This window comes from Moschus berezovskii, chromosome 3 (assembly GCF_049115385.1).
Source record: "Moschus berezovskii isolate FMDL1 chromosome 3, NW_MosBer_1.0, whole genome shotgun sequence".
Classification (NCBI taxonomy): Eukaryota; Metazoa; Chordata; class Mammalia; order Artiodactyla; family Moschidae; genus Moschus; species Moschus berezovskii.
Window position 1 is genome coordinate 18993643 of NC_142462.1, and position 27560 is coordinate 19021202.

The following is a 27560-nucleotide window of genomic DNA, read 5'->3' on the forward strand; positions in this document are numbered from 1 at the left end:
CTCACTGTAACTTTGTAACACTTATTTTTATTGAGGCGTAATTGACATACATTATGTTAGTTTCAGGTATACGACATAATGATTTGCTGTTTGTAGATATTGTGAAATGGTACAATTTCACAATATGAAATTTTGTGATATTCGCCACAGTAAGTCTAGTTTAACATCTGTCACCATACATAGTTAACATCATTTTTTTCCTTGGGTTAAGAACTTTTAAGATCTCCTCTCTTAACAACTTTAAAAGTATTGTTAACCATAGTCACAGTACTGCTTTTTACATCCCCATGATTTATTTGTTTTCTCACTGGAGGTTTGTGCCTTCACTCACTTCACTCACCCCTCATCCCCAGCTCTGGGAACCATCAGTCTGTTCTCTGCTTCTGTAAGCTTGATTTGGCTCTCCTTCTCTCTCTCTTTTTGGTTAAAGTTTTGATTTTTTGTTTTGGCCATGCAGCATGGCTTATGGAATCTTTAGTTCCGCAACCAGGGATTGGACCATGGCCCCCAGCAGTGTGAGCACTGAGTCCTAACCACTGCACCCACCAGGGAATTCCTCCCCCTCCCAATTTTTTTAGATTTAGATCATTTGCAGTGGACTTTGACTGATGTTTTTAGTTATTGAATTAATGTAGAATTAGTGATGGGTAAAAGAGTTTGCAGATACTGATTGCAGCCATGAAATTAAAAGACGCTTACTCCTTGGAAGGAAAATTATGACCAACCTTGATAGTATATTAAAAAGCAGAGACATTACTTTGCCAACCAAGGTCCGTCTATTCAAGGCAATGGTTTTTCCCGTGGTCATGTATGGATGTGAGAGTTGGACTGTGAAGAAAGCTGATCGCCGAAGAATCGATGCTTTTGAACTGTGGTGTTGGAGAAGACTCTTGAGAGTCCCTTGGACTGCAAGGAGATCCAACCAGTCCATTCTAAAGGAGATCAATCCTGGATGTTCATTGGAGGGACTGATGCTAAAGCTGAAACTGCAATACTTTGGCCACCTCATGCGACGAGTTGACTCACTGGAAAAGACTCTGATGCTGGGAAAGGTTGGGGGCGGGAGGAGAAGGGGACGACAGAGAATGAGATGTCTGGATGGCATCACCGACTCTTTGGACATGAGTTTGAGTGAACTCCGGGAGTTGGTGATGGACAGGGAGGCCTGGCGTGCTGTGATTCATGGGGTCGCGGAGAGTCGGACACGACTGAGCGACTGAACTGAACTGAACTGAAAAGAGTTTGCAGGGTAAAATATAGTAATACTATTAATACTAGTAGAAAAAGAGGAGGAGGAGGAAGAAGAGAAACAACTCTTCTTGCATGTTTAATATTTTGCCAGGTATAGTTTTAAGCTCTTATATTGATTCAGTTACTGGAAAGGTAAGGATGGCAGTTTCCTGAGCTGAAAGATGGACTGAAACCCAAGTTGTGAGATCAGAGGTATCTGGGAAGCTAGATGGAGATGCCATAGTGAAACAAGGTGATAAAGGCTGAACCAGGAGACAAGAGAGAAATCGGAAGCAGGGAGTGGAAATTTGAAAAAGTTACAGACATTGGGATTGGTGTATGGAATCCAGAGTGAAAGCAGAGTAGCTGATTTGAACTTTGAGGTGTCTGTTGTCAGGTAGGAGTAATTTGGCGGATGAGAAAAGAAATGCCAGAGAGAAGTGGAATTACATCCAGTGACGGTAGAACTGGAGAGCCTACAGCAGACCGAGCGCTGAGGTGCAGAAGTGGTGGGAAGAGGAATCGAGCAAATGCAAACGAGGGAATGTGGGCGAAAGGAGTGTCACTGATGGAAAGCGAACGGAGGACACGGGCTTTGCTAGGAGGGGAGCTGGGGCTGCCGTGAGTGTCCTAAGCCAGGATGGGGTTGCTCTGTAGTTGGCTGGTGGGTAGAACAGAGGGATGACGAGACGAGAAGGAGACATGCACCTTGGGGTGGGTTTGATTTATCTGCTTGACTCCTGCCCTTTGTAAGTGAAAGAAACGGGCTTTTCTGTGTGTGTGAAATAAGTGAGCAGTAATTAACAGCAGGTAGCTCTGACTCATTTTCTTAAACTGAGAGCGTCAAAATTGCGTTTGCAGTGACCTGCATTAGCCCCAAGAAGCTCTATAACTCATGTTCCCTCTACCTTTCTCCTCGATTTGCTTTGTTTAATGTGCAGGGAGTTTTTAGTGGATCAGACTGGCAGGCCCCCAGGGAAGCCTGTGAAGTTCAGTGCTGACACTGCATTTCGTGCCACTGTTCAAGCCATTTCACTCTGTGTAAAGGTCCATTCATTACTGTGTACTTTCCAAAGCCTCAGTGAGGTGTTCTCTTGAGATTTCTTATTCTCCCAGGGGTCAGTGCTAAGTGTCTAGTTTGGAATAGATCCAAAAATCGGTAAGTGGAAGGTATTCTATCTCTGTCTTTTAACACTACGCTTCTCCTGCCTTTAAAAAGTGAAGTATTGTTGGGAACATTGCTATGTAGTATAATAGTTTGCTGCTGCTGCTGCTGCTAAGTCGCTTCAGTCGTGTCGGACTCTGTGCGACCCCATAGATAGCAGCCCACCAGGCTCCCCCATCCCTGGGATTCTCCAGGCAAGAACACTGGAGTGGGTTGCCATTTCCTTCTCCAATGCATGAAAGTGAAAAGTGAAAGTGAAGTCGCTCAGTCGTGTCCGACCCTTCGCGACCCCATGGACTGCAGCCTACCAGGCTCCTCCATCCATGGGATTTTCCAGGCAGGAGTACTGGAGTGGGGTACCATTGCCTTCTCTGAATAGTTCGCTGCATACTGTTCTATAACAGTATAGTATGTAGTATGTAGTACAATTCTTTCAAAATTCCTTTGGTGTTTTTGTTGTTATACTTTTTAAATATTGGCTTTGTGGCTGGTAACAGCAACTTAAATGACCACCATTGTCAGACAGATTTATCAGTGTTAAGAAGACCTTTGCCCTTTGCAGAAATGTATTGGAAGGACTGATGCTGAAGCTGAAACTGCAATACTTTGGCCACCTCATGTGACGAGTTGACTCACTGGAAAAGACTCTGATGCTGGGAAAGGTTGGGGGCGGGAGGAGAAGGGGACGACAGAGGATGAGATGGCTGGATGGCATCACCGACTCTGTGCACGTGAGTTTGAGTGAACTCCGGGAGTTGGTGATGGACAGGGAGGCCTGGCGTGCTGTGATTCATGGGTTCGCGGAGAGTCAGACACGACTGAGCGACTGAACTAACTAACTAACTAACTGAGAATACAGTTTACATCCCACTATTGAGTGAAGTCCTTCTCAGCAAAATCACAACAAATACAGGATGTTCCTATTACATGGTTTGTGCCTTCAGGACCATGATATATGCCTGAAGTCATGCTGATACTTTGACAGACTGGGAAGGGCAGAGAAAAGGGATTGTGGAGAGAGGGAAACTGTGGGTGTTTCTGAGACCTTTCCACTGCTGTTTTCAGCATTGGAGGACTCAACTATTGCTTTAACGGTAGTTTTTCTGATAAGATATTTCATTTTTGACAGCAGAAAAGTAACAAACAAAATCGTAAATTGCATCGGCCCCCATTGGGGAAGAATATATGTAAGTTCTCAGGTGGCTTCTGGTAGCCGGTTCTCATTTTCTCCTGTCAGGATTTTTGGTGTTGAAACTTACTGGCAAAGAGCATTTTAGTGGTAAATGTTACTTTTATTAGTTTTATGGCTTTTCTTGGGAAAAAGAAGTAATCAGCTCTAACTGCTTGAGTCCGTGTTCTTCCATGTCAGCCATCAGTTTGGAACCAGAAAGACTTTCTTCCTTCAGGTAGGATGTTTCCTGCCTGCTGGCGTCAATCACTGCTTCGTTTCCTCAGGTTATGTACCTGTCGTTCACCACCTCCTGGAGTTTGCTCAAACCCCTGTCCACTGAGTCAGCGATGCCATCCAGCCATCTCATCCTCTGTCGTCCCCTTCTTCTCCCACCCTAAATCTTTCCCAGCATCAGGGTCTTTTCCTATGTGTGAGGTTTTCACGTCAGATGGCCCAACTATTGGAGCTTCAGCTTCAGCATCAGTCCTTCTAATGAATATTTAGGGTTGATTTCCTTTAGGATTGACTGATTGATCTCCTTGCTGTCCAAGGGACTCTCAAGAGTCTTCTCCAACACCACAGTCTGAAAGCATCAGTTCTTTGACACTCAGCCTTCTTTATGGTCCAGCTCTCGCATCCATACATGACTACTGGAAGAACCATAGCTTTGACTATACAGATCTTTGTTGGCAAAGTGATGTCTCTGCCTTTTAATACACTGTCAAAGTTTGTCATGGATTTTCTTTCAAGGAGCAAGCCTCTTTTAATTTCAAGGGATAAGAATAGGCATAAGCAAATTTATATCCTGTTTTTGTTTTGTCGCTTTTTCATATGCCTGTTGATTTCCCAACCCTTATTATACCCAGTGAACCCACTGTTCTATTTTTCAAGTCTTTGCCGCTTGCCTCCACAGGTCTGATCTTACTGACTAAAGTTTGTGTTTCTTGACTTGAGTTCATCTGCACCTCTCACGCATAGCCTGCTGATTCTCTCTTCTGCAGGTCTTTGCAGATCTCTGTCTCCCCTTCCTGTGCTAGTCCCTGACCTCATCCCATATGCAGTTCAAATTCCACTGCTCAAAGCTCACCTTATCTACTCCACCAGATCTATATCTTGTTCTGCATCCCCTCTGAACTTGTACATGGGCGATCAGCAGAGTGGAGTTCAGAGCATGGACATGCTTAAACTGAGGTCCTTCGGTGTATGGACTTTAACTTGAACTCGGGCAAACTCCAAGAGATAGTGAGGGACAGGGAGGCCTGGCATGCTGCAGTCCATGGGGTCTCAAAGAGTCAGACACAACTTAGCAACTTTACAACAACAACAAATGTATGGACTATACAGGGTTAGGTCTTGCTGAATCTCCTTTATTCGAATTGTGAAAAAGGCATTCATAATAATATTGGTCTCCTTGTATGGTTGTGATTAAATGTGATAATACATGTAAAGCGTCTGGCACTCAGTGATCAGTGCGCCAAGCTCTCGGAGCATTTCCAGCCACACCACATGCTCACAGAGTGGAGATGTACAGTCCTTGAAGGAAAGAATCTGGCTCTGCAGAGAATGCCTAGCACAGGTTAACTATTCAGCAAGCATGTGTTGAAAATGGAGAGCGTGGTCATGAATAGCAGAGATTGATTATCATGATGATGGTTGTTATTATTTCCGCACATCTTTGCTATCACGTTATAAGCAAAAATGTGTGTGGTAGACAGGGGGAACACAGTACACTTCCCATTGTGTATTTCATCTGCAAGTGCCTAAAGGTGACTGCAGATTCTTGATTACCTTCTAAAGACAGTGACAGGAAGTTCCAGGATTTTTCATTGCTTGTGTATTATATGCACATGTATAAAAATATATATAAATACATGTATATAAAGTTTATTATTTATTTATTTATTTTTGACTGTGTTGGGCTTTCTTGGCGCAGGCTTTTCTTAAGTTGCTGGGAATGTGGGCTACTCTCTAGCTGTTGTGTGCAGGCTTCTCACTGGAGTGGCTGCTCTTGTTGCAGAGCACAGGCCCTTGGGCTTGCAGGCTTCAATAGTTGCAGTGTGTGGCCTCTGTAGTTGCAGCTCCCCAGCTCTAGAGCACAGGCTCAGTAGTCGTGGCGCATGACCAAGGTGCACCTAGGCCTGTGGGGTCTTCCCGGATCACGGATTGAATCCGTGTCTCCTGCGTTGGCAGGCAGATTCTTTACCACTGAGCCACCAGGGAAGCCCCACTTTGTACCCTTTAGGGTGTTTTATTTTCCATCCCTCGCTTTGTCATCTACTTAGAGATGCACTCTACACACACCCACATATATATTCATCATAGTTGCATACAAGTAGTATGCAAATGGATACTTGTGACATTTATGATTAGTTTTTTAAAAAATTTGTTTTAGGAATCTGGGTCAGAGAAGGGTTCTCCATTTCTCAGTGCTTCCATATTCTTAGTTTCCAACTGGGAGCAGAAAAGAGACAAATATAAATGATGGATAATTGGTGACAGTCTTCTCCAAATTCATTTTACTTGAAATTTCTGGCACCATCACCACTAGGATCATCCTCGCCATTAACATAAAAACTCTTGTTCAGATCAATTTTCCCAAGAACTTGTCATAGTGTTATCTCCTAATTCATGTGTTCATAAACATTTTTTGCTGTGAAAAGGAAAAGTGCCAGAATAAGCAGAATTGCATTCAGTATGCAAATGGAAGTTTTGTAGAAATAGGGTTGTATTGGAAATGAAATTAATTGTGACAGTTCAGGAGGAGTTTTATGGGAAAAGATTAACATGTTAGGTCTTCAGTGGCTGTCTTCCCTGATGCATATATTAGGCAAAATGAAATCTCCATGTGCCCAAGCTTGGTGGAGGAATGCTTATTGACTGCATAGAAATTTGAGCAAGGCATGTCTCTAAGAGTTTATGACAGCCCATTTTCTTTTCTCAGTGTGAGGATGAATTGGTCCATTATCATCTAAATTGGAAGTCATGATGATGGTTCTTCTTTGATTCTCTTGTTGTTTACTTGTTAAGAAATTTGTACAGGAAAATGTGTTATTCTGAATTAAGTTGCTATTATAGAAGAGCCTATAACGTATTTTTTCAAATGTTTATGTGCATATGAAAAGAGAAGATTTTTTATATAGGGGGATATCAGATCTAACTTAATTTATTTGATTTTTCAACAGAGGGTAACGTATATAATCTGTTACTATCCAGAAGTTCTGTTTTCAAGTGTGATTGCCTTTTGAATGATTTCTGCAGTGATAATACGGAAAAGTTATTTGTGTTTATTCACTTTTTTTCTTCTTTTGCTCCAAGGAAACCAACATGTCTGACAAAAGTGACTTAAAAGCTGAGCTAGAGCGCAAAAAACAGCGCTTAGCACAGATAAGAGAAGAGAAGAAACGGAAGGAAGAGGAGAGAAAAAAGAAAGAGGTAAGTCCTGGGTGCTGTGGTGTCATCAGGGCAAAGGAAAACCACTCAATTCTCAGGGGCTGGTCAAATGGATAGAGAGGACCCTGTGAAAGAATGCATTTACAATACCTGCATAAAATGAGTGATATTTACATACTTAGAACAGTAAGGTCATTGCCATCTGTTGGGTACTGGTCAGGCACCACATAAATGGTCAATAGCATTTGGTCCAGAGGTCCCCAAACCCCAGGTTTACCCCAGACTTGAACAGAACCCTGAAAGCGATCTGCGATAGCTCTACAGTTAGAAATTCCTTCTCCTTTCTGGGTCTCAGTTCCCTGTGCTTAACAGGGAAATAGCAGTGTGTTTATTTTGTCCAGTCATGAGGATTAAAAAAGTTGATCTTATAAAGCACTTAGCAATATCTGGGATATGTTGTTGTTCAGTCATGTCTGACTCTTTGTGACCGCAGGGACTGCAGCATGCCAGGCCTCCCTGTCCCTCAGCATCTCCTGAAGTTTGCCCAAGTTCATGTCCATTGCATCGGTGATAGCATCCAGCCATCTCATCCTCTGATGTCTTCTTAGTAACTATGTCCCAGTAACCTGGGACGTGCTGCTGCTAAGTCACTTCAGTCGTGTCCGACTCTGTGCGACCCCATACGTAGTTACTCCTTAATGAGTGTTAGTGTCTAGCAAAGGCTTTTAAAAAAAACTACCCAACCTGAACATTTTAGGAGGAAAATAGAAAATGATGCCAGTGGATTACCATTATTTCCTCAGTGTATGTATTTTTCAGGGTAAATAAGTATGCTGGGACTGGTAAAGGGAAAGCTGCATTTTTCTCCTTTGATGAGGGAGTAGATAGTATAGTAGATCCTGCTGTATGATATGTTACGTCTAGAAGAGATTTTTAGTGCCCTTCCATTCAGGCCCCTCTTTATGCCAACAAAGCAACAGAAGCCCAGAGGTGAAGTGGAGCTTTTCTGCCTGTCAGACCTGGAATACAGAACTCAAACATACATTCGTTTTTATATTCTTTTTCATTATGATTTTTCACAGGATTTGCAATATAGTTCCCTGTGCTAATCATTAGGACCTTGTTGTCTATCCATTCTAAATGTAACCATTTGCATCTAGCCATCCCAGACTCCCAGTCCATTCCTCTCCCTCCTGCTCTCCCCCTTGGCAGCTGGAAGTCAGATTTCTCTGTGAATTTGTTTCTGCTTTGTAGACAGGGTCGTTTGTGCCATATTTTAGATTCCACATGTAAGTGGCATCATACGACATTTGTCTTTCTCTTTCTGACTTACATCACTGAGTGTGATCATCTCGAGGCCCACATGTGTTGCTGCAAATGGCATTATTTCATTCTTTCTAATGATGGAGTAGCAGTCCCTTGTATATATGTATCACATCTTCATTCACTCATCTGTTGATGAATGTTTGTTTCCATGTCTTGGCTATTTGAATAGTGCCGCTCCGAACATAGGGGTGCGTGTATCTTTTTGAATTACAGTTTTGCCCAGATATTTTCCCAGGAGTGGGTTTGCTGGATCACGTGGTGAATTCTGTTTGTAGTTTCCTGAGGAACCTCCATATTGTTTTCCATGGCGGCTGCACCTACTTAACATTTCCACCAACAGTGTAGGAATGGAATCCGGGACTCTTAGTTCCCCATTAAATGCCCTTCTGCTGTATCATGTGTCTTTCCTGTTATCTCAATCCAACAAATTGTTTGTTTTTAATTCTCTGATTTGTTTTGGCGGTGTAGAAATAGCCCACATCTTGTACAAAAACCGGATGCCACATATATTTTTGGTAGTTTTCTAGGAAGGAAACTTTGTATAGTGTGGTATTGCTATGTGTATAGAAATCAGTCCTGCTTCCCTACTTTTATTTTAAGGGAAAAAAGAATGTATTTTGAAGACTTATAAGCTAAGTACTGTTTCACACTATAAGGCTGGGAGACCAAGGCAAAAAAATCTCTAACAATTATTTTCCAGCAAAGTAAAACATAATTGTGTTACCCTCTGACCTCTTGGCATCTTGCTTCTCTTGGTACCATTACGCTTTGATTGATGCCATAGTTTATTTGTCCTTGACAGTGAGCATAATGTTTTGCCTTCGGAGATCTCTGCTGTTATATATGCAGTCTTGAGTGAAGTAGAGGTGAGAATTGACAAGGAATGGCTATTCATTTCCATGTGAAGCCAAAAAAAGCATTAAGTTATTATGCTCCCTTTCCTTCAAATGTCAACACTTATTGTAGTTTTAAAGCACCTGTTATCCTTTACTAATAATCGGTTTCCTTTTAAACTGACATCCTAATATCCAACTTGAATTCCATAGAATTACCACAAAATGCCAAGTGATATGGGAAATCTGGCTCCAAATTATGCTGTCTGCTTCATCCTTGTCATTTCACACATTTGGAGGGAGGAAATTACAGGCAAACAAGACTGATGGAAACAGGCCACCCTTTCTGTTCCTGTACCACGTAGCTTTGCCTGATGGGGATTTAGCTTGTATTCAACAGACAGAGCCTTGGCGGGTTGGGGACAGCAGGTTGTGGGGGTGGTGTGCAGAACACCTGGACTTGGGGCCTAACTGGGCCTCCACCTCCTTTTGGACTTAAAGTTTTAAACAGTTTAGTTTCCTTGTTGCTAAACTGACAGGGTGGTGGAAACCTGACTCTGCTCCTTGGTGGGTGCATATGGTAGTCACTTGGTTGTGTCCAACTCTTGGCAACACCACGGATTGTAGCCTGCCAGCCTCCTCTGTCCATTGGATTTTTCAGGCAAGAATTCTGGAGTGGGTTGCCATTTCCTCCTCCGGGGATCTTCTTGACCCAGGGATTGAGCCTGCATCTCCAGTGTCACCTGCATTGGCAGGTGGATTCCTTACCTGCTGCGCCATCAGGGAGGTCCTTTGGCAATAGAGTCCCAGTCTCCCTCCAGAGTTTCTGGTTTGAAGTATCTAAATAGGGTCAGACTTGGGGATCATTGAACTGTACCATCCTGAAGGTCTGTCCTGGCTTTCAGCCCTGAGCCTTCAAGTCCATCTCCCCTGCAAAAGATCTTTCCTTGGGTCAGATTGTGATGACTTGGTTTGTTCTGAGAGTCCAGTGTTGTATTAGTAAGATGCAGGCAGTAGAACTCTGGGTTAACACAGAGGCTTTCAAGCTTCACGTGGCTGGGAAACCTGATTCTGCCCTTTGCAGAATGGCCTTGAATGGGTCTGGGACCCCTCTGCACTTGGTTTCCCCTCTATCAAATGGAGAGGAGAGTGGGCCCTTCCTCATGGAGTTCTGTGCGGATCCAAGGAGGTGATGCAGGACTGTGAGGACGCAGAGGATCTGCTTGGTAAGAAACAGCTGAAACTCTGCTCCTGAAATGGCCCTCACACGGGGCCAGCAGAACCTGCAGACATTCGTCAGCATCAATGCTGGGGACTCCATTTTTCAAAAATGCCCCCTTGTCGGCAGAGTCTTATAATCCAAGGCCCCTAGTTTCCTGGGATGACAGCATTTTGTAGTTGAAAGAAACCTGGAAGTAATCTCTTCTGATCTTTCTTTTTCAAATGCTCTTCGGCCCCAGGGGCTGAGCCTCAGAAGTGATCCGACTTTATCTCCAGTCTCAGGAAGGACCCCCTATTCCAGCCAGTTGTCCAAATCAGAAGCCTGGGGCCGTGCTTTCAGCGCCCCTTCTCCAGCTTCCCCTGATCAGGGGTCCCAGACAGGCACAATGGCTCTCCCTGTTCTGTTTCATTTCCTTTCTCCCTAAATCCACATTCCAGCCAGCAAGGCTCAGCTTCTTACGTTTCACCCATGGGCCAGGCTCTCCCTTGACAGGAGTTCATGAATATTCTCTCCCCTTGGCTTCCGCTGCTCTGTTAACCACATGTCTTTCAGTTCTCAGACTGGATGTCTCGTCCTCTAGAAAGCCTTCTCTAATACCTTTCTCTAATCCATGACTGAGTTAGTCCTATGCCCTATCCCTGACCTTACCAAATTATTTAGCACCATTTACCTATTCATTTGTTTTTTTCTCCTCACTGAGCACAAGCTTTGGGGGACAAGGTTGTATTTTTCATCACGGAGTCAATGTCCAGCACAGATCCTGCCACATAGTAGGTCTTCAATAGAGGTGCATGTCCCTGGTAGCTCAGATGGTAAAACAATCTGCCTGCAATACAGGAGACCCAGGTTCAATTCCTGGGGAATATCCCTTGGAGAAAGGAATAGCTACCCATTCCAGTATTCTTGCCTGGAGAATTCCATGGAGAGAGGAGCCTGGTGGGCTACAGTCCATGGAGTTGCAAAGAGTTGGACAGAACTGAGCGACTAACATTTTCACTTTTCATAGAACTAAGGAGTGAGTGAATGAATGAACAGCTAACCTAGGTAGGGCGGGTCTGAGATGCTGGTCACAGACATTCTTTCCAAACACCTGCTTTTTTTTTCTGTGAGTTTTCTTGGAAGCTTCAGATCCTGAGTCTGTGGGATGCTCCAGTTAAGGGTTGTTGTCATTGACTCTCGAGTTTAAGATTTTTGTAGAGAGTTAGAAATAGCCTTAAACTTATGTTGGAGAAGGAAATGGCAACCCACTCCAATATTCTTGCCTGGAGAGTCCTGTGGACAGAGAAGCCTGGAAGGCTACAGTCCACGGGGTTGTGAAGAGTCAGACATGACTGAAGTGACTTAGCGTGCATTAAGCTTGTGTTTGTTTTTTTTCAGCTTTACTTAGGCTTATATTTTGAATAAAACATGTTTAGAATAAAAAGGAAACAAAGTGCTCTTTAATCTGAGTGTCAGTGTATTTGCCATGACTGAAAACTAGTGTGAATTGGGACCACCCAGGTTGATTGTCTCTGCAGAACCCAGCAAACTGTGTTCATGTATAAAATTACCTCTCTCTGTGCCTTTGGATGTCAACTGCTTTCTTGGTTGTGCTATTATGGATGCAGTCTGATTTCTAAATAATTATAGTGGCCACCATTTAAGATGCAGAGCCAGTTTCATGAAAAATTGGCTTTAAAGCAACGAGGTGTGCTTAATGAGGCCACACTGAAATTTTGTCCTCTCCTTGGCCTTCTGCTGAATTGCCGCAAGGTCAGATGAGATGGTTGGATGGCATCACTGACTCAATGCACATAACTTGGGCAAACTGCAGGAGATAGTGAGGGACAGGAAAGCCTGGCATGCTGCAGTCCGTGGGGTTGCAAAGAGTCGGACAAGACTTAGCGACTGAACAACGAACAACAACAGGATGGACGGAGGTTTTCTGACCTGTCCTCGTGTGTTAACAACTCTGCAGCTGTCTTTGGAAAAATGACAAATCATTCAGCTGACAAATTTTCTTTCTTCAGGTCCCCTCTCTGGGTCTCAGCTCTGATGACGCTCACAAACAGAAATACCATTTGCTGGAGAGACATGGAGCATATTTTAAATTACCAGTATGCAAACGCTCCTTATTGAGTCATTAAAATGTGTGAGGGCTCTATAGCATTTACATGGAAAATATCAAAGGTTTCATGATAAGGGCACTTGGTATAACTGTCTTGGATGAAGAAGCACATTGTTTAGTTTAAGGTGTTAATTGATAGCAGTTAGGAACTGGCTTTATTTCCAATAAGCCCCGGTTACCTAACTTTGCCTTTTTCCTGGTCAACTTTGAGTGCCAGTAGCTTTCCTAAGCTTCTGTTATGTCTAGATGGACAATTTATCCTTACAAATATATGTCACCTGTCATTGTATTGTCTGTTTGGTTAGGAAGTGAAAAAGGCAGATGGGTTGTGGAGGCACCTTGTGTTGTGGGAGAGACACTTTGGAGATGGAGTTCTGGGTGCTGCTTTTGCACAGTCTGGCAATGCGTGTTGACACGAGGTTTACTCTCTGGTATGTTTCTTGTCACTTAGTCATGTCCAACTCTTTTGCATCCCCAGGGACTATAGCCCGCTAGGCTCCTCTGTCCATAGGCTTTCCCAGGCAGGAATACCGGTGTGGGTTGCCATTCTTCTCCAGGGGATCTTCCCGACCCAGGAATCAAACCCATGTTTCCTGCTTGGCAGTCAGATTCTTTACCACTGAGCCTCCAGGGAAGCCCATTCTAATATGTTTCTTGAATGCTTAATGATGAAAGTTAGAATGAAAGAAAAAAAAATTCTGTGCCTTTCTGCCTAGGACATGCATGACAGAAAGTTATAGATAATATGCCTTAGGTTTATTCAAAAGGAAAAGATTCGATGGCTCTTCTTCTGTTTCACTCTATACGAGCTTCATTAGAACTCATGTTCATTGTCACTGGCACCCTGTTGTCCTTAAATAAATTTTTGTCGAAAGGATGAAGAAAGGTTCAATTTTTTGGTTGCTATTGCTAGAATATAGGAATGGCTTTGTTGTGAGCACTGGGTCACTGGGAGTTTAGATGATGCCTTCTCATGGTAGTGTGGGAAAGGAGCTTTCTGAATGGGGTGTAGCTGGTGGAAACTTTCCTGAATGGTGTGTAATTCTTAGATTCGATATCTATAACATAAGTTACCAAAGGCAATTGTTTCATTCATTCAGCATTTTTAAACTGAGCATCGACTGTGTGGCAAGCCTTGATCTAGATGTGAGGATATCAGTTCAGTTCAGTCGCTCAGTTGTGTCCTACTCTTTGTGACCCCTAAATCAAATCCCTTATGATTATACAGTGGAAGTGAGAAATAGATTTAAGGGACTAGATCTGATCGATAGAGTGCCTGATGAACTATGGATGGAGGTTCGTGACACTGTACAGGAGACAGGGACCAAGACCATCCCCATGGAAAAGAAATGCTAAAAAGCAAAATGGCTGTCTGAGGAGGCCTTACAAATAGCTGTGAAAAGAAGAGAAGCAAAAAGCAAAGGAGAAAAGGAAAGATATAAGCATCTGCAGAGTTCCAAAGAATAGCACGGAGAGATAAGAAAGCCTTCCTCAGCGATCAATACAAAGAAATAGAGGAAAACAACAGAATGGGGAAGACTAGAGATTTCTTCAAGAAAATTAGAGATACCAAGGGAACATTTCACACAAAGACGGGCTCGATAAAGGAAAGAAATGGTGTGGACCTATTAGAAGCAGAAGATATTAAGAAGTGGTGGCAAGAATACACAGAACTGTATAAAAAGGATCTTCACGACCTAGATAATCATGATAGTGTGATCACTCACCTAGAGCCAGATATCCTGGAATGTGAAGTCAAGAGGGCCTTAGAAAGCATCACTACGAACAAAGCTAGTGGAGGTGATGGAATTCCAGTTGAGCTATTTCAAATCCTGAAAGATGCTGCTGTGAAAGTGCTGAACTCAATGTGCCAGCAAATTTGGAAAACTCAGCAGTGGCCACAGGACTGGAAAAGGTCAGTCTTCATTCCAGTCCCAAAGAAAGGCAATGCCAAAAAATGCTCAAACTACTGCACAATTGCACTCATCTCACACGCTAGTAAAGTCATGCTCAAAATTCTCCAAGCCAGGCTTCAGCAATACATGAACCGTGAACTTCGAGATGTTCAAGCTGGTTTTAGAAAAGGCAGAGGCACCAGAGATCAAATTGCCAACATCCGCTGGATCATGGAAAAAGCAAGAGAGTTTCAGAAAAACATCTATTTCTGCTTTATTGACTATGCCAAAGCCTTTGACTGTGTGGATCACAATAAACTGTGGAAAATTCTTCAAGAGATGGGAATACCAGACCACCTGACCTGCCTCTTGAGTAACCTGTGTGCAGGTCAGGAAGCAACAGTTAGAACTGGACATGGAACAACAGACTGGTTCCAAATAGAAAAAGGAGTACGTCAAGGCTGTATATTGTCACCCTGCTTATTTAACTTATATGCAGAGTACATCATGAGGAACGCTGGGCTGGAAGAAGCACAAGCTGGAATCAAGATTGCCAGGAGAAATGTCAATAACCTCAGATATGCAGATGATACCACCCTTACGGCAGAAAGTGAAGAGGAACTAAAAAGCCTCTTGGTGAAAATGTGAGGATATAGTTAGGAGCAAAATAAACACATATGTATTCTCAGTGAAGTTGACAATCCAATCAGTTACAGCTTACCTCTTCACTGTAAAACCATGCTATGCCATTTTGGCTTCCTGAGACGAATTTTGCTTATCTTTTTTTTTTTAATTTATATTTCAGTAGTGACAGTGGTGATTCCCTTTTCTTTCATTGCCCCACTTTCCCTTCAGTCCTTCCTTTAAATTTATGATAGGTGAACACTGATATAGATCATCACTCTGCAAGGTCCTTTTTAAAAATCTTAGTTCTGTTTTTGCCTCTGGGCTTCCCAGGTGGTGCTAGTGGTAAAGAACCAGCCTGCCATTGCAGGAGACATAAGAGACGTGGGTCATGGGTTTGATCCCTGAGTTGGGGAGATCCCCTGGAGGAGGGCATGGCAACCCTCTCCAGTATTCTTGCCAGGAGAATCCCATGGACAGAAGAGCCTGGAAGGCTATAGACCATAGCGTCACAAAGACACAGCTGAAATGACTTGGCATGCATACATCTTTGCCTCTGTTGTATGCATAAACTTTGGAACTTGCTAGTTTAAATGTTAAAATTGGGAAAGAAAGTGAACTTTCATGTCTTCCAAGATTAAATTGCCATTTCAGAAATCTGATGGATTACATGAGAGAGCCTGAATCTTCTACATCCTCATTAGCCCTTACTGATCCTCATCATGGCAGTTTTCCCTCTGATGACAGAGAGCTAACTCATTGGAGAAGACCCTGATGCTGAGAAAGATTGAGGGCAGGAGGAGAAGGGGGTAACAGAGGGTGAGATGGTTGGATGGCATCACCAACTCAATGGATGTGAGTTTGAACAAATTCCAGAAAATATGAAGGACAGGGAAGCCTGGTGTGGTGCAGTTCATGGGTTTGCAAAGAGTCAGACACGACTTAGCGACTGAACAGCAAAGACATCAAATACCTGAGTGTATTTTAAGCCCGAGGTGAATAAAACAGAAGCACTGAGCCCCGCACTGTGTGCAGAGATGCCTTTTGCTTATAATCGGGGTGTAGGTTACCATCTGGGAGTAAGTCAAAGTTGCATGAACTCTTTCTGCTGTAGACGCCACGACGGAAATGATGCTTTACTGCTTTGAAATGTACTTTGTACTCCTGAAAGAGGTAATGTGTCTGTGAGGGAGTCCAGCTTGCCCCCTGAGAGGAAGGTGTGTCTGATAAGTGGATAATTGGCTTTTGACAAACTCTGAGACAGTCTCACTCCTGGAAACTCACAAAGCCTTGTCGTGAAGTAGCTGCACATCAAGTAGGATGTTATCGTGTTTCAGATGTGGGGCAAATGCCTTGTCTTAAGTAGTAATTGTGCTCTGAAAAAGAAAAGAAACCTGAGTATTTAATTCCCCCCAGAATTCCACCGCCAACCTTCTTTAACCTGTATTTTGGCTTGTTGCTATTTTGACTTGTTGCTTTTCCTTTAACTTTCCCACCAACCATTCTATTTTCCTTATTTCAAAAAGACAAACTGGGCATCAGAAGCTCACACAAGGTGTGTCTACCCCAAGAAAGCACTTGGGGAAAGAGTGTATCTCTCCTGAATGACTTTTTGTTTTATATTTTTCCACGGGCATAATTTTCTCCTTTGAGTTAACGTGTATAATAGAAGCCTATGAAAATCAGAATTATGTAACAATACTTAGATAAGTGTTGTTCACATGCCTTAATAAGAATTTTAGCCTGGTTTATTGAAACCATGGTAAACTTAGAGTACTGATACAATCGTGTATTTTACAGTTACAGATTTTCATAACTAATCTTACAGCCAGACACCAATAATTCCTTGTTTGCCTAATCCCAAATGTGAGGCATGAATATTACAAAGGCACACTCATCAAGAACTGATAATATGTCTTCCCAGAAGGGACATGGGTATCTAAATAACTAGACAGATTTTTTTGTTGTTGTATTAAATCCACATCCAAGTTAGAAATATTTTGTCTTGATGGTTTCTTCTGAAACCAAGTGAGAAAAACTCTCCTAACATGTGATAGAGGCAGGAAAAAGCCTTCAACCGGAAGAGAAAGTACTGGGTTGCTAGTTATTAAATGGAGCAGTTACAATGTTTTTTTCATCCTTTATACACGTTTATGTCTATTTAGGGCTTTTGCCTGGTCTTTGCTGCCATACATTTACCATTTTCAGTTTCATTCAGAGGCATACATTTAGCTCGGTTACTCTCTTTCTCACTGGCATCTACTTTTTGTAGGCTGACATGCAGCAGAAGAAAGAACCAGTTCCAGATGACTCTGACCTGGATCGCAAACGCCGAGAGACGGAGGCCCTGCTGCAAAGCATCGGGATCTCACCAGAGCCCCCTCTAGGTACTTTAGAGTGCTTTGTGTTTTAATATAGCCTCAGATTTGACTTGTATAGGATATACCATGTCCAGCGTTTACTATTCTTTTACATCTCCTTTTGTTTTTATGTTTTAAGAAGTGCTCTGGCTTATGGTTCAGGTGTATTTATTTTTGGAATTGAGGGGGCTGGAAGGAGATAGGAGGGCAGATTGTAGCGTGGTTAGCAATTGGCTGCTTACTGGCTGATGCTGCGGTCAGCCTAATCTACTGCATTACTGTTAGAGTATCTTATACTTGTTAAATGAGTTACCGGTGGTAAATACCAGGAATCGCGAGATGAAGGGAAATAACTTCATTTCCATTGCTGAATCCCAGCCTCTCTCTGCCAACCTAAATACTGTGAATCTGGTTATGAATTTCATAACCACCCCAGGCACAGAGTTATTCTATGATGAAAATAGAATGCTCGGTGGGAAACTTAAAGGAAAACTTGACATGGTGGCAGATTAGCAGCCAATTAACATGTTTAAATTTCTTTGACTCTGTTGTATATCTTGGTTTCGTTGCTAATCAGCATCTTTACTGCAGCACCCTTCCTCCAACTCATTCATACCTAGTTACTTATCCATGACCTCATTCTATTCAGGGTTTGGATATTGAACTATTTCTTTTATTTGTGTTGAAGGTAACTTGTACATAATATGTTTATTTTGTCACTATATATCACTCATGTGATAAGTTATTTTATTTTTCTTTATCCATTTGCTTTCCATACATTTCAGAGTAATCCCAGGGTGTCTGTAAAACTACGTGATATCCAATATAGTAAAATAAAAGCTTTAAAAATAATACATATAAATAAAGATAGTATCAGATCCCCTTTTATAAATCGTTCATCTTTTAATTCCATCATTGGCTTTTATATTAAAATAAATTTTCATTTATTTCCATAATTACTTAAATTAACAATACAAATTATCCCATGAACAATGAAATGGCAAGTGTGTATATCAATATAAGTAAGTAAAAGGGCAAAATATAATAATCATATAAATTATTAAGTGTTTCTGGATATAATTCAGTATATACACACAAAACTAAAACACCATGAAAAAACATTTTATACTCAGCCTCAGTGTGTATTAATAGTAAGTAAAATCATCTGTCTAACAATGATATAATAAACCCCAATAAGGTGTTGATTATTTTGTTAGTTTCTTTGTGGTATGGGAGATGTAACCCACAGGATGTTTGAGTGATGGGCCTTCTGTGAGGAGCTGACAAACCTTTTTATTACTTAGTTGACAAGTAATACATGTTAGACCCTTGGCAATTATATTTTTGCCTCAGAATAGCCTTTGAAGTTCTGCTGCAGCGTGAACACTGGTTAAACACAACCGTGGAATATTTGTTCTCCCCTAACCTGCATAAAGCCAGCAATTAAACCTTGAGAGCAAAACAGTTTAAACATCCCTAAACCATGACCAGATTCTGAACTATCCCAGTATCCCTGCCAAAGGGCTCTGGCAAAAGTGGACCCCATTTTCAACTTTTATCCATCTCTCCGACTTACCCTCTGACTTATTGCAGAGGGTAATCAGTGAATTAATTATAGAACCATGTGAAAATTCCTGGTTTCTTGACAGATCTGCCATTGTGTTATAGGATTTGGGCAACATAGTTAAACCCTTTACCTTATTAAATAAATAAAAGGAAATTGCACATGATTGAAACCAAATGGGAATCTACACTATGGATTGAAGTTTCTTGCTGCCCATATGGCTTCTCTGGCATGAGTGATACTGAGATCCCGTTCTCATCTGGCCTGGAGCCACCTTGGCTATTTGGCGCAGCTTCTATCTGAAGGACGTTTGGCTTGTATCTGAAAGACAGGGGAAAAAATCCATTTGCATTTCCTTTAATTTCGTTTCTTTTATTGCCCTTGCTTGGAGAGTTCCAGCCTACACTGGCCTGCATCTTTGAACTTGTTTCTCCTGTCTTCAGAATGGCAGTTGGCTTCTGTGCACGCGGCAGTGCTTTCTAGAGCTGCCAGATGCAAAGGAACACAGTTCCCAAACACAGTAAATAGTGCAAGGCTATGAAACTATTAATTAAGTGTAAAAATAAAGCGCTTTGTTTTGAAAGAGATTTTTAAATTACTGGGTTCAACATTTACCCTTTTCTCTATCTGTCATTTAGTCTCTCATAGCAAATGCAGTTTACACTCCACAGACAATAGACGTCCCTCCAAGTGCAGACATGCAGCAGACTTTTCTGACTCCCCGTGACCTTCTAAAATTCCTCAGAATCACTTATTTCATAATCTTTTAAAGTTTTATAGACACCTCGTTTTATTTTGAATAGGTCACATCTATACTAACAAAATAAAGTGGAGAATTAGAATTATCTGGATAGTTCATGCTAGAGAGGGATTTGCTTTGAATTATCCAGGTAACTGTTTTGATTCTCCATTTTACTTTGTTAAGGTGGACATGGCCTTAGAATCTAAGTTAATTCTGTCTAAATTCATTTCAAATTTTAATTTCCGAAGTATGAAAAATTCACTGGACTCTTTTCCTTTTCTTTTCTTTCCTTTTTTTTTTTTTTCCTTATCCCATCTCAATCTCTCCTGGCCATACAATCACTTTAATTTGAGCCCGTTTGTTTTGATTTATCTGACACTGCTCTTCCCAGTGCAGCCGCTGCATTTTTTAACATGGGATACCTGTTATTTTCATTATTTAGTCCCAACCCCTATGTCTCCCTCCTCGAAATCAGTGAGCACTCCCAGTGAAGCTGGAAGCCAAGACTCAGGCGACCTGGGACCGTTAACAAGGTAAGAATTGTCCCTTCACAAAGGCCGTGGTGGTATGTCAATAATACCTCCCTCCCTCCCCCCCAAAAAATGCAAGAAACCAAAAGTCTCAAAAACCACACCATTCCGTTGTACATTGTTAACTGTGCATTCCTTGTTACGTATCAGTTGTGTTTTTATGTTTACATTTATGGTGGCTTGCTGTTTTTGGTGACATAGGATTGACTTTGAACCCTTGAAGTGATAAGTATCATTCTTCCGTCAATAGGCTAATTTAACACCACATGTCCTATTTGACAAACACAAGCATATCCACTGGCTTCAGTTTAAAAGAAAGTAGGGAAGGACCAAAGACAAATGGAATATATATCTGGCTTCTCGTTATTCTACCTTGGTTTTGGTTTCCATGAGAATCTTTGTGAGTGTAACACTGACATGGTCTAACCCTAAATTTACTTTTTCAGAAGTCTTGTTTATTTGCTTAATAGAGTTGACAAAATTTGAGAACTCGGTCCCAAAAGTGTTTTTATTATCATTATTAATTATTATAATCATCAGAATTAACTGCTCCATTTTTGTCAGTTGCCAAACTTTTATTACACTAGGAATATTCCAAGATTATGTAACTAACTTCTCAAGGCCTATATAGACATTCTCTAATTTAGCCACTGAGGGAACATCCAAAATGTAGCGATGGGATGAGAGAAAGGAGAAGGCTCATTAATATGCATGGGGTCATGGAAACTTTCTTAATCCAGGTGTCTTCAGCAGTATTCCCACATGTGGGTGCCCATAGGCAGACAATAGAGATGAGTGGGGAGTGGTGCCTTTGGCAGCTTGTTAGCTAGCACTCCCTTTATAAAGCTCAGATGGTCTCTTCACAGCTCTTGGGCTGGTTAAGCTTAGATGGGAACATGGGCCCAGTTTTTCCACACCTTTCAATTTTTCATGAGAAACTATGAATGCAAATATTTATGCAACAGTCTCATAGACATTAAATGTTAATTACTTTGTTAAAAGGAGTTGTGGGCTAGATTTGGCTCATGAGTTGGTGATGTCTGACCTCTCTTTGGCTTTTGAAATAATCATAAAACATTTTAGTAAAGTTTCAATAAAAGAAGCAGACATCTACAGCCCCAGCATTCTAACAGATCAGCCTTTGTCTTGTCAGGGTACCTTTCAATCCTTATCTACCTGTGTGTATGTCTTGCTACTGTATATGTTCCTGGAGGAAGTGAAGTGAAAGTTGCTCAGTCGTGTCCGACTCTTTGTGACCATATGGACTTATACAGTCCACGGAATTCTCCAGGCCAGAATAGTGGAGTGGATAGCCTTTCCCTTCTCCAGGGGATCTTCCCAACCCAGGGATCAAACCCAGGTCTCCCGCATTGCAGGCAGATTCTTGACCAGCTGAGCCACAAGGGAATTCCTGGAGGAGAGGTATACAATTTTGCATTTTTGTCTGTTCACTTAATACCTTATCGTGAGCATTATCTTCTGATGGTTTGTTGTTTTCAGAAAAGCCTCTGCAATTTTGGTAGAGAAAAACAGAGAAATGAGAATAGGGTTAGCCTGTGTTGTAGCGTTTTTAGCTTTCTGAAATCAATACATAAGACTAAAATGATTTCACCAATACCTGTCTGTTCATGTGTTTCAGACTTGAGTGTTTTGTTTTCATAGGGTCTTTTGAAACAGGTTGGACACTGCTTTCAATTTGAGAAAAGCGAACATAGAGGCTTTTGTGGGCACCAGGCTGGTTTATGTTAGCAAATCGCCTTTGTGATTTGGAGTAGCACACGTCTTCCCTCATCTTTTGCTTTGAACACTTCAAAAGGTCTTTGAGGGTGGGGGAGGAAAAATAATAATAACACATCATGTAAGATCTAACATTTATACAAGAGCTGGCACAGTATAATCACATTCCTTAGGGGGGTCCATTGGCCTATCATTATGTTAATATATTTGCCTGTTTCTGCACAGCGACGGTATCGTGCCAGCGATGTTTAGTGTCAAGGGGTTCCATTGGCAGTGTTGAATACTATTACCGACTTCATAGTTGACGAGCCCTTTTGAAAACTTCTGGAGAAAGTTGACTGATGCTGTTAGCGCTCTGGGGACGGCAGCAGTTATTCTGTCAGAGGAAACTTCATTCCTTTCCCCTTCTTATGTGATTTTTTTAACTTCACCACTTTGGAAGAGGTGCTGTCTACTCCCACCTCACACAAAATCCACAAACTCCAAGTAGCTTCAGTTTTTTATAGAAACATTCTGGCAGGAGCGGGCAGCTGGAAGTCAATGAGTGTATCCCTTGCGAAGTGCAGGTTTCATAGGGATGCAAATAAACAGCAACTGAGGAGGTGATTTTTCAGAAGAACTGAGCACAGAGGTGGCTTGAGAAGGCATTAGGAATAGCTTAGTAAACTGTGCCCTTGTTTTGAACTTAGGCACATTCCATGCAAATTTATGTTTTTGTTTCCATAAAGTACATATGCGAGTAAAATTTCAGAAGAATGTTATATTTCAGTTTTTAAAATTCTACTTGGAATGTCTTTTTCTGTAGAAGAAACGTCTTTGAAAGCAGTTACTGTTAACTCTAACACTTCATAAAACATGAGACTGAGAAAAGCACTTGGTAACTCCTAATAACTCTATAGCCATAAATTTGCATATTTGTGTAGAATTTGGACTTTTTGAAAAATGGAAAATCTTGCAGAAGATAACTTAGGAATCAAAGCAACACATCTGGTCCTACCTAAAGGTGCACATAAATTCTGTCATTCATTTGCCATACTTTCAAACCAAAACTACAATTTGCTTTGCAGAGCCAGAATTAGCAAACATTTCTTATAAAACCCCTGTAAGTGGTTAATTTGGAAATTGGCATACTTAATATGCCCTATTATAAAGAAAAGGTTAAATAGTGCTTTAAACATATGAAGTATAACAAATTTCTTTTATTGATTTTTAAGAGCAGTTAAGTAAATTTTCTAAACTGAGTGAATAGAGTAGATATATTTAACATTTTTTCAATTATACTAGTATGATTTAATTTTTAAACTTATAGGATCATAATTTGTGTTCCAGTTTCTGCTTCTGTAATTATAGCCTGCTTCTCATTTACAATTTACATTTGTGGTACTTTTCTCTTTCTCATAATTAGTTTTAGTAGAGTCAATTAATCATTGCTTGTTTAAACATACTGAACAAAGAACAAGCTCTTGGGTTTCAAAAAATTAGCCTACTAACAAAAAATTTGAAAAACCAGTTTTACATATAAATGTAGATGGAAAAAATCCTAAATATGTTACTTGTATCTGGAATCCAATATAATACAAAAGGATACAGTGTTATGCTTAATTGTGTTGGATTCAAAAATTCAAGGATATTTTAGTATAGAAAAATGTTACCTTAATTCAGCATATAAAAAGGTCAAAGAGGGAAAAGTAAATATTGCAGTATACACTGAAATGGTACTTGCAAAATTTAAACATCTAGTCTCATATTTTAAAACTTAGTAAACTAGGAATATAAATGTTTTCTCAATATGATAATATTAATTTCAAAGCAAGCGCTTACATCTTTGATACATGAGAGTGAAGCATTAGCGTTTTATAGCTCTTAAAGAATGACTTATGTTTAGTTGAATACACGTCTCTCTTCCTCAGGAAATGATAGATTTCCTTGCGAGAAGGGAGTAAGTCATATTTGTGGTTGTGTCCATATAATAGGTGTTAAAACATTTATTGAAAGAATCAAGTATCATCCTACTTTTTACAGGGCATGGAGGCACAGAGAGAATAAATAATTTTCTCAGGTTCACACAGGACATAGCTACAATGCTAGGTTTGAACCTGGGCAGGTCGATATAAGTTTCCACAATCCGTACCTCAGCCCTGCATCATCTCTAACAGCAACTGCTATGTGATACACAACCTACTCCATAAGGTAACCGTGATTAAAGAAATTAGTGTCTGTAAAGCACCAGGAAAGGAGTCTGACATATATTAACAATATGTGAGTTTTAGCTATTAGGTTGATGAAGAAGTAATTGTGGTTTCAGACAATGAATTTTAAATCATTAGAACTAGGCTCAAACACATTTTTTATTAATCAAAATAGGAACCATTACAATCAATACATTTTTGCCAATGAGAAATGTTTGTTTATTCCTGTAGCATAAAAATCCATGCTTCAGGATTCATAGAACTCTTGGAAAGCATTTTCTGCCTCCTGCATGTTGTAGAAGCATTTTGAATGCAAACAGTTTTTGAGATGCTTGAAGCAGTGGTTGTTGGTTGGTGAGAGGTCAGGTGAATATGATGGATGAGGAAAACTTCGTAGCCCCATTCATTCAACTTTTGAAACTGGTTGTGCAATGTGTGGTCAGGCATTGCCACGGAGAAGAATTGGGCCCTTTTTGTTGACCAGTACCAGCTGCAGGCTTTGCAGTTTTCGGTGCATCTCATTGATTTGCTGAGCATACTTCTCAGATATAACGGTTTCGCTGGGATTCAGAAAGCTGTAGTAGAGGGCAGCAGACCACCAAACAGTGACCATGACCTTGTTTTGGTCCAAGTTTGGTTTTCAGAAGTGCTTTGGAGCTTCTTCTTGGTCCAAATACTGAGCTGGACATCTGCGATTACAAAATCCACTTTTCATCACATGTCACAATCCGATCGAGAAATGGTTCATTGTTGTATAGAATAAGAGAACACAGCACCTCAAAACGACAATTTTTTGATTCTCGGTCAGCTCATGAGGCACCCACTTATCCAGTTTTTTCACCTTTCCAATTTGCTTCAAATGCCTAATGACCATATAATGGTTGATGTTGAGTTCTTTGGCAGCTTCTTATGTAGTTGTAAGAGGATCAACTTTGGTGATGGCTCTCAATTGGTTATTGTCAACTTCCAATGGCCGTCCACTACGCTTTTCATCTTCGAGGCTGTCTTCTCCTTTGCCAAGCTTCTCGAACCACCACTTCTCTGTACGTTCATTAGTAGTTCCCAGGCTGAACGTGTTGCTGTGCAAGTTCTGTCTGCTGCTTTTTGACCCATTTTGAACTCAAATAAAAACATTGCTCAAATTTGCTTTTTGTCTAACATGATTTCTGTAAGTCTAAAATAAATGTAAAATACACAGTAGGTAATAAGTCATTAGCAAAAAAATAAGGCAATAAATGCTCATTAAAGTGATATATAACATAACCATATTTATTTAAAGATGTATACCAGTATCAAATGGCAAAGTTCAACAATATAAAACCGCAATTACTTTTGCACCAACCTAATATCACTGTTTGATTTACCCTAATCCTTAATTCCTAACCATCAGATATTTGGCCAGAAATGAATCTATTTAAGTGATAATAATTCAGCCCACATTTATTCTTATGTACATGGATGGCTTACAAGGGACTTTGCTTTAGGGCTGTTCTCATGTTTGGCTGAGACTCCTTAGGCTCCCCAGTGACAAAGCTGAATTAGAGACCGCATTGGCTTGTAGAAACTAGGAGAGTATTGACATCATAAGGTTTACTGTACACCAGGGCATAGGCAACACACTGTCCAAAACCTGATTTAAAAGGGATACTTTCAAAATGATTTCAAAGATGAAATATGTCTCAGTATGATAACATTTTGTGCAACCTCTTACGACATAACCTCCTTAACAAAATAGAAGATGATGGATGTTTGAATTTTGTGACAAGTGGCTTGGGTATATGATTGATTTCTGTCTTCCTTTTGGACCATCTGGCCTTAATACCATCGCTAAGTTCTACCTTCCAATCAGACAAGGTCACTCAAGCATCCCCCATTTATTTTTAATAATCTCTTATTATTATAGAAATAATATCAGTTCATTTTATACAATTAGAAAAGATAAATGAGCAAAAGTAGAAAAAATTATATTCCTATGAAGAATTTGCATTAGCATTCTTAATACCTTAGTGTATATTCTTTCACACAGATGTATGTCATCATATATATGATAAATGATGTCATCCTGTACAAACTGAAGAACTTGCTTTTATATTCAAGTATTTCTATTTTTCCATTTCAGTACATTTTCAACTTATCTACTATATATACCATCTTCAGATTTCCCCAGTTGCTCCCAACATAATCCCATTATATTAAAATTGTCTTCCTTCCCAGCTGTCAGTACCTATCAGCTAAAACTCTTATACCCTTGATTTTCTGTAGAGAGGTGAGGCCTCCCCCAGGGGGACCTTAGATGCCGCAGAAACAGAAGTGTCTTCTGAAACCCTTAACAGGAGAACAGAAGCATGGAGTTGAGTGGATTAGGGCTCTTTCGGGCTTCTAGCTTCTTGTGCATACCAGACCAGAATTGAAACAGATGTCTGTAGATACTTTGCTATTCAATTTGAATGGTAGGCTTCCGTATAGTTCATATTATTTTATATTGAAAAAATACTTTGGGCAAAATTCAGATATTTAATAAACTCTACCTTTCCCTTATCCACTTATTGCCTAGTGAACTCACAAATAAGGCGATTAGAATAATTTATTCATGGTCAACTTGTACTGGCTGCACCTAGTCACCACTTTTTTCTCGTGATTTGAGGAGAGGAAGGTGTGTTCAGGGGCTCCGTGAGCTCAATGCCCAACACAGAATCCTCAGGACTTTCAACTTCATCCACAGTTGGACTCCATTGGATTCTCTGGCACTCTAAGAACCTCAAAGGATTTTTACCTCTTTTTGGTGAAACCATCCCCATCTTTTATGGTGCTCTGATAACTCAGAGGCTAAAGGCAAGATGTTAAGGAGATTTTAGTAAAGGTGAAAAAGTACAATTCAATAATGCAAAACCTGGGAGGAAATTTAGTAAGACTATTAAGATTTTGTATGTATAAAATTCATTAAATTATGTAAAGAGGGTTCGACAGGATGCTTGCAACCAGCTAATTGGACTCCAGGGAGACTGAAAATCTCTGATTCAAGGCTATTTAAAAGTCACTCTCCTTGCAAATTAAAATAAATTGTGTACTACAGGATTTTTTTCTTTATGTAGCACATGGACTGACTAGTTAAAAATTGTTGCTATCTTGTCAGGCAGAGAGTACTGTATATAACCATATGGTTATAGTAACAGGGTAAGCAGCTATTTTTAGCAAAGAGTTGCTGAGCTTTCTTCCAGAGAGACAACTTGCTTGATAGCAGGTCCTTTATGGAAGATGCGGGGGAAACACATCCTTTTTTTCTGATGGGAAGTCTTGCATTTCTCTTTGAATCCAGCGCAGATGGACTTCCTGTGTGACTCAGAGTGGCCTGTGTCAGAGCTGCTTGTTAGGGCTTCGCTGTTAGCCAATGGAGGGAAGATTCTCACACAGTAAATTAAGAAAGAGGCTTGGTATAAGTATGTGTTGCACTGTTCCAGTTTTATTTCTGATATCA

The 27560-nt window shown here is 40.8% G+C and overlaps 1 protein-coding gene across 2 annotated transcripts in view; it reads left to right on the forward strand.

The window, feature by feature from the left end:
- The window catches only part of DYNC1I1 (dynein cytoplasmic 1 intermediate chain 1), a 389139-nt gene that overhangs the window by 35804 nt on the left and 325775 nt on the right, over positions 1-27560 (forward strand). For both annotated transcript variants that reach the window (XM_055420462.2, XM_055420463.2), the window contains exons 2-4: positions 6882-6998; positions 17236-17350; positions 20072-20162. In XM_055420462.2, the coding sequence (XP_055276437.2) occupies positions 6891-6998; positions 17236-17350; positions 20072-20162 (314 nt within the window). In that variant the 5' untranslated portion in view covers positions 6882-6890. The remainder of the gene's footprint in view (positions 1-6881; positions 6999-17235; positions 17351-20071; positions 20163-27560) is intronic.